General features: G+C 34.0%; 1 protein-coding gene across 1 annotated transcript; it reads right to left on the bottom strand.

The window, feature by feature from the left end:
- Positions 1-1,239: 1,239 nt before the first annotated feature.
- On the bottom strand, positions 1,240-5,251 carry LOC107480792 (serine/threonine/tyrosine-protein kinase HT1). Its single transcript, XM_016100965.3, has 4 exons — positions 5,071-5,251; positions 3,467-4,679; positions 2,729-3,184; positions 1,240-1,868 (listed from the first exon to the last, which is right to left on the bottom strand). Exons 2-4 carry the CDS (start codon positions 4,268-4,270, stop codon positions 1,596-1,598), a joined length of 1,533 nt encoding a protein of 510 aa, XP_015956451.1. The 5' UTR covers positions 4,271-4,679; positions 5,071-5,251; the 3' UTR covers positions 1,240-1,595.
- Positions 5,252-6,431: the final 1,180 nt, after the last annotated feature.

The following is a 6,431-nucleotide window of genomic DNA, read 5'->3' as shown; positions in this document are numbered from 1 at the left end:
AATATATGGAAGTTTTTTTCCCATTGTAAAAGCCCAGCAATGAGAATCACCAGTCCAGAAAAGACTCCTAGCCCAAAATAAAAAAAGAAAAAGAAAAATAAAAGAAAAGTAAATACATTGAATTTTCTACAAGATGATAGTCAACTCTGACGCCTTGACGTTGACAACAATCATCTATCATAATCACATTGAATCACGTTCGCTTAATTTGAAAATTACAACTAACATGCTTAGTCACGTTGTTACTTGTTACATGGCATCTAAACAAAGAAAGTTAGGCTTTAATTTACTCAAACGTGGATAGAGTAGTCATGTAAACCTATTAAAAAAAATGAAAAGCATAATACTAAATTCTTAACTAGTCCAACTGATCCAATTCAATTTAACAAAGTCACGTGAAATCATCTCCTATAGATTCATTGCACATACTTATCTTATGTAATATTAAACATTGTTAAAATCCGAGAACATGACTTCATCACAAAGTGAGAAAAGTGTCATGAATGTGACTTGTTCACAGTGATCAACTTTTTTCCACAATTTAGCATTAAATGAGAGAATAACATATTTTGAATAAAGTTAGTTGATGCCACACGGAATTAACAAAAGCGAAAAGAACTCATAGGTTTTGATGGTAACATACATGCATGAGAAGAAACCTACATGTGAATTAAGTTACTCTGAATACTCTCTCATATTGCTAAGTTAGAGAGGAACAAAAATATCAAATATCTCATAATTTACTTTAATATCCTCAAAAATATATACTAATCAATGCTATGCTTATGGTCCTTTTGTCTTTTCCGCATTTTTTGCTCCCTTCACTTTCATCCTCTCTTCAAGTTGCAATTGAATTTTGCTAACTGTGCTAGGCACATAATCGAAATGTATAATAAATTCGGCTTTCAAATCTTAAAACATCTAGAGAGTTAGGTGTACTAGGCTAAAACTGGTAAATTACACTAAAAATAATCTAATCATACAAGTTTAAACAATCTTCATATAATATTTATCACATAATTCAAATCTATGCACCAAATTTTATTGTATGCATCACAACATTGTCCAATTTAATTTTATTCAGCCATGCTGAAATAGTACCTCAAATTCAATAAGCACAAAGTAGAGTTAACTAATTAATCTTTGCCGGTTTGTTATGCAGATTTCATTGCATCAACAAGTTTCCTTTAAAAATAAATGACTAAAAGAATGTAGAGCTGGGAGATATTAGACTATAAAGAAACAAAAGAAATATGAGTATTTTATAACTGTATTAACAACAAACAAAAACAGGAAACTGTGGTCAAGAAGAATGACTGCTCCTAACCCATTGCCATAGCTTCAATATAATTAGTGTGTATGCACAATAGGGCAAATAAACACGCTTTCGCCTCAATGTACACAAATCAATTTACCCTCCATAAGAATTTCATAAAGATTACTACAACCAGAGCATTTAAAAAAAGTAATAAAAAACTTTCTTTTCTTTTCTCCTTTTTCTTCTTGTCCTTTTTTACACTCCAAAGTTACCATTTTTTAATTACAATGGACCTGGGGTGCTATCACTACTACAAAAGCCAGGCTACTCAGAAGATTCATGAGAATCTAGGTTTAAGTGCTGGACCACTATTTGGATGAGAAGGACTAAGCTTTTGAATCCAATGAAGAAGCCCTTTCTTATGATCCTGGTACAAAGGGTTTTGCAGCAGAGTCAAGGTTCCGTCCAATGCAAGTGATGATTCGAATTGTTCTAACACCTTAACAACCTGCCAGAACTCAGGCCTCTTGTCTGGATGCACGGACCAACATTGCTCGATTAAAGCGCGCATTGCAGGTGGGCAATTGGAAGGAATAACAGGCCTTGAATTCTGAATAAATACAAACATCACAGAAGTGTTAGAATTGCTTGGGCAAATCCTATAGTTTGAAATGTCATAATAAGAGAGAAGGAAAATCTATGAACACGAAGGCCGGTCACCCTCAAATTTAATAAGCTCCATTCATGGTAATCGGTATCAGCAAGAATGAAGAAGCCATTTGTGTAAAATTATAATGCAAGTTATTTCATTTTCTAACTAGTGGACCTTCCCTGCCAACTTTGCCAAGTATAGATGAATATAGTTTCTACCACTCCACCACTATTTTAAAAGTCATGCAGCCAAAGAGGTACCTCACCTAGGAATTTTGCTATAAAATATAGGGTGTTTTCAGGCCATCAATGGGATACAAACATAGATTAAAAAAGTGTAAACAGTTGTCTTAAAGACTAGAGGAAGCTTAGAAAAAATAAGAAAATGTATCATCAACTACGTGATAAAATCTTGGAGAAAAACAAGGCAAAAACCACGTAAGCATTGACAATAATAAAAGCCATATTGATAAAAGGCAATTTAGATATTAGCATATTACAAAACATATCAGTTAATGGAGCATGCATCGTCTAGCTGAAAGTGAAGTGAATCAGTTACACAAATCCAGTTTTCAATACTCTTACATGGTTGCTATTCAAACAGATCCAAAACAACCACTAACCCCAAATGATACTAAGTGATCATAGCAGAAGTGGGATTTGGATGAAAGAAAAGGGGCAGTCATGCTTTTCCCATCCAATTATTGAACAATATTAAATCCCAATGTGCACAGAAGTCTATACATGAAAGAGAAATAAACTTGAGGAACTTTACAAAGAGGTTATGCATTAAAAAGACTTAATTGCAAAGGAGCATACCTTATTTACCACTGCAAAAGCAGCCTGGATGGGAGTCATATCCTCATATGGTATTGTTCCGGTTACCATTTCCCACAGGATAAGCCCAAAACTATATACATCAACCTTTCTCCCATAGGATTTACGTTTGATCATCTCAGGTGCCATCCAGCGGTACGTACCAGGGTCGTCAGCTAATAAGTCACAATATGCTTCCTCACAAGCAATCCCAAAATCAGCAATTTTAAGGTGAAAGTCTTCGCTAATAAGGACATTCTCTGGTTTAAGGTCTCTATGAATGACACCTTGAGAGTGTATATATTCCATCCCACGCGCAATATCCAGAGCAAAAGCAATTAATTTCTGCATAGAAATAGTCTTTTTCTCCAATTTATGCAAATATGCTCTTAAGGAACCTTCTGCTAGATATTCAGTGATAACACAATAAACAGGTGGTTTTCTGCACGCTGCTACAAACTGTTGAATCAGAAAAAAATATATATATTAGACAGTTCTCTAAATTACCAGCCTTGATATTACATTAACTTTCTCAACAATATGTGAGCCAACAATCAAACTAAAATACAAGAAAGAGGATGCATAAAGTAGTGTCCTTATTTCTACATCACTGAAGGATCAAGGAACTAATGGATTTGCCTTTCTTGCATTCAACAGAATAACAGATAGTACTCTGTACTTTCACAACCAGAATTTGTGAACATGATGTAAAAAAGAAGGGAAATGGATCAACTTGGTTACCTTTATAACATTCTGATGGTGGAGGCGAGACAAAAGCGAGACCTCTCTAATGAACTGATTCTCCAACCGATAAGCCATGTTTCCATTTTCGTCGTCATCTGGCACGCGGATAATCTTCACAGCAACAGGCTCTTCGTTATACATACCATGGTAAAGCCGACTGTGAGCCCCATAAGCGAATCTGACACCAAGGAACAGCTTAGAGAGGTCCACAGTCCACTCTTCAGCTGTTTCCACAGCAGTGACCCTTCCTCCACCATGGTCAAAGTACTTCGTCCACGCAGATTCCTTGCGGTGCTTTGACTTCTCTCCCAATTTCATTGATGCAAGTTGCCCAATTGGACTACCTTGAGGCGATTTTGAATTCGACAACGCCTTAGTTCCTCTACAGTCCTTAGAGTCCTGGTTCATTAACTTCCCCATAATTCTCTTCTCCTGGTCTTTCCTCCGAGGAGTGGTTGGAGTTGAGAACCTCTTCTGCTCATGCTGGGCTTCCTTAAACGCATCGGAGAGAAGAGTTACCGGCAAAGGGGACAAAGATCTCTGCCTATTCGTTATTGGATTTCTCTGAACCTGTGACACGTTAGATACAGAGTTTGGATTATAAGGAACTGCAGGTGCCGCAGCCGGCGCCGGCGCTGGCGCTGGTTGTGCTGCTGCGGGCCTTGATTTCAGAGTCCCTGAGTTCTGCTGCCGCTGAATGCTGTTAGGAAAAGAGCCCAATCTGGAATACTCCAATCGGTGACAAACTGTGTGAGAGAACTTAGCCCTCCTTATCCAAGAGCTGCTGCTATCTTCATCCATCTTATAACCCCAAAGATCCCCCCCTAAGAGACAAACTCTAGAACACCTTGCAGGCACAAATGAAAACTATCTTTGAAGAAGGCTCAACGCTAAAGAGACCAATTTTCCTCAGACCCATCAATCAAAGACAACAGAGTTTGTAGAGTTTTGAATTATAAAAAACCAAACTTGTGAACAGTAAAAATGAGGAACCATTCAAACCAGAGAAAACGAGGCAAAGGGGAGCTGCTGATCTTGTATGAAAGATCCAGCTCCATTCAGTGAAGGAAGATTCCAAAAGACATGAAGAAGAGAAATGCTTTATGAAATCAAAGAAGAAGACTTGGCCTTTGGTAGCGTCCACAGCCAACAACACCCTCTTACCATCCAAATTATGAAAGTCAAAGACCTCCCCACCTTCCGTAAAAGCCTGAAAAATCTCACACAGATACCAGAATAAACTAATCCATCGAAACAATGTATTTAACTTCAAATCAAATTTACTTTTTATTTAAAAAAATATATATTTCTTTTTTAATATTGACAATGAAGACACAGGCATGATTGCGTCCCCCATTGACTACACTAATCAGTAATAATTACTATTAAATAATCACGAGACCATTGAGATCTTATAGCAGATAAACAATTCCCAGATACAGAAACAAAACAAACTACGTCACACACAAAAAAAAGTCGTCTTTTTATTAGAAAAAAACGGAAAATTAATTAATAGGGAGAAGAAAAGGTTGCTGCTTTGTTACAGTGTTAGAACTGCTAATATTTTTTTTTTTAAAGGAGTCGTGAGAGAGATATTTTACCTTGAAATGGATAAAAGAAAGGGCTTTCACAAAGGTGGAGAAATTGAACCGGCGTGTGCTACAAGAATTGATGTTTCTGTATTCTGTTAAGAATATGCTGGCGATGCCAGAGAATTCCTGCACCTAATTCCATTTTCCGCAAAGAGAAAGACAGACAGAAAGAAAGAAAGAAGGAGACGAGGGACTCTTTTTTTCATTATTATTATTATTATTATTATTATGTTAATTTTATGTAAAATTCATAATTCAAAATTGTTAGATAAAAATTTAGTTAAATTATTTAAATTATTTAACGGTTTTCAACTATCAACTTTACGTGTTCACTATTAATTTGTACTAATAATGTTAGAACTTAGAATGGTCAACGTAAAGAAGCCCTGAAAATAATGACCATAGATTCTGAGATGGACAATATGTTTCAGAATTAGTAACGGTCATGATTAGTTTTGTGGCGTTGATGGGGATTAGGCCTATCTTGTGAGTAATTGAAAACATTACTAATTTAGTAGTATCTTTAGTTTCAACTTTCAGGGATACGTAGACGTATTTAGATATTTGTTGATTTTCACAATACTAATATTTTGATTTGATTTGATTTTAAATATAAATTGGATTGGATTATGCCTATATGATCTTCTGCTTTGTTATAATAACCAAACTAGAAAAGCTTATCAGACTAATGTAAATTGAACTAAATATGTTCTATGAAAAAATAACTATTAATGATATATATAGATTTGTTTAAAATTATCGAGATGGTCATAATACAATAACGCTTTGTTAATGGGGTAAACTAACCTTCTGTCTATAATAGATTTTTTCCTCGTAAACTTAGAGAATATTTTTTGTTTATTTACATGTGATTGTAATAAATAATGTATTTTAAAAATAATTCTTTAGTAGGCACAAATTATTGTAGCACGTGAAATATTGTTGTAATGTGTAAAGTTGGTTAAGGACACAAAATAGAAATGTCAAATTATTAAGAAGAACCATAATAAGGAGAATAAGAGAATGAATTCTCTTAATTGTTTTTTTAATTATTTTATTAAGTATGATATTTAATTTTTTTATTTTTTATTTTTAATCTTATTTAAAACAATGTATAATAAAAAATAATATTTAATAAAATAACTGAAAAAAATTAAAAAGATTTATTTTTGAGAATAATAAATAAAATTATCTTAAATATTATACAGTTTTTCTTTATTTTTTAAAAATTTATTTTAAATAAAAAATGTTTTTTTATTTATTTATGTTTTTTCTAGGATGAGATTTGAATATAAAACTTGAAAAATTGGAAACAATTTGACTATTACTAGGACTGACTAGGTCAAACTGCTTGTTGTTATTTATTATGT

This window comes from Arachis duranensis, chromosome 3 (genome assembly GCF_000817695.3).
Source record: "Arachis duranensis cultivar V14167 chromosome 3, aradu.V14167.gnm2.J7QH, whole genome shotgun sequence".
Classification (NCBI taxonomy): Eukaryota; Viridiplantae; Streptophyta; class Magnoliopsida; order Fabales; family Fabaceae; genus Arachis; species Arachis duranensis.
The sequence above is the reverse complement of the archived record's forward strand: the minus strand, read 5'-3'. Positions and strand labels throughout refer to the sequence as shown.

Bases quoted from the DNA above. Each gene is read 5' to 3' on its own strand.
- LOC107480792 (XM_016100965.3), bottom strand. From the start codon at position 4,270: ATGGATGAAGATAGCAGCAGCTCTTGGATAAGGAGGGCTAAGTTCTCT. The intron at 3,185-3,466 runs GTAACCAAGTTG...CTGATTCAACAG, and splicing joins ACCATCAGAATGTTATAAAG to TTTGTAGCAGCGTGCAGAAA. The intron at 1,869-2,728 runs GTATGCTCCTTT...GTATTTATTCAG, and splicing joins CTTTTGCAGTGGTAAATAAG to AATTCAAGGCCTGTTATTCC.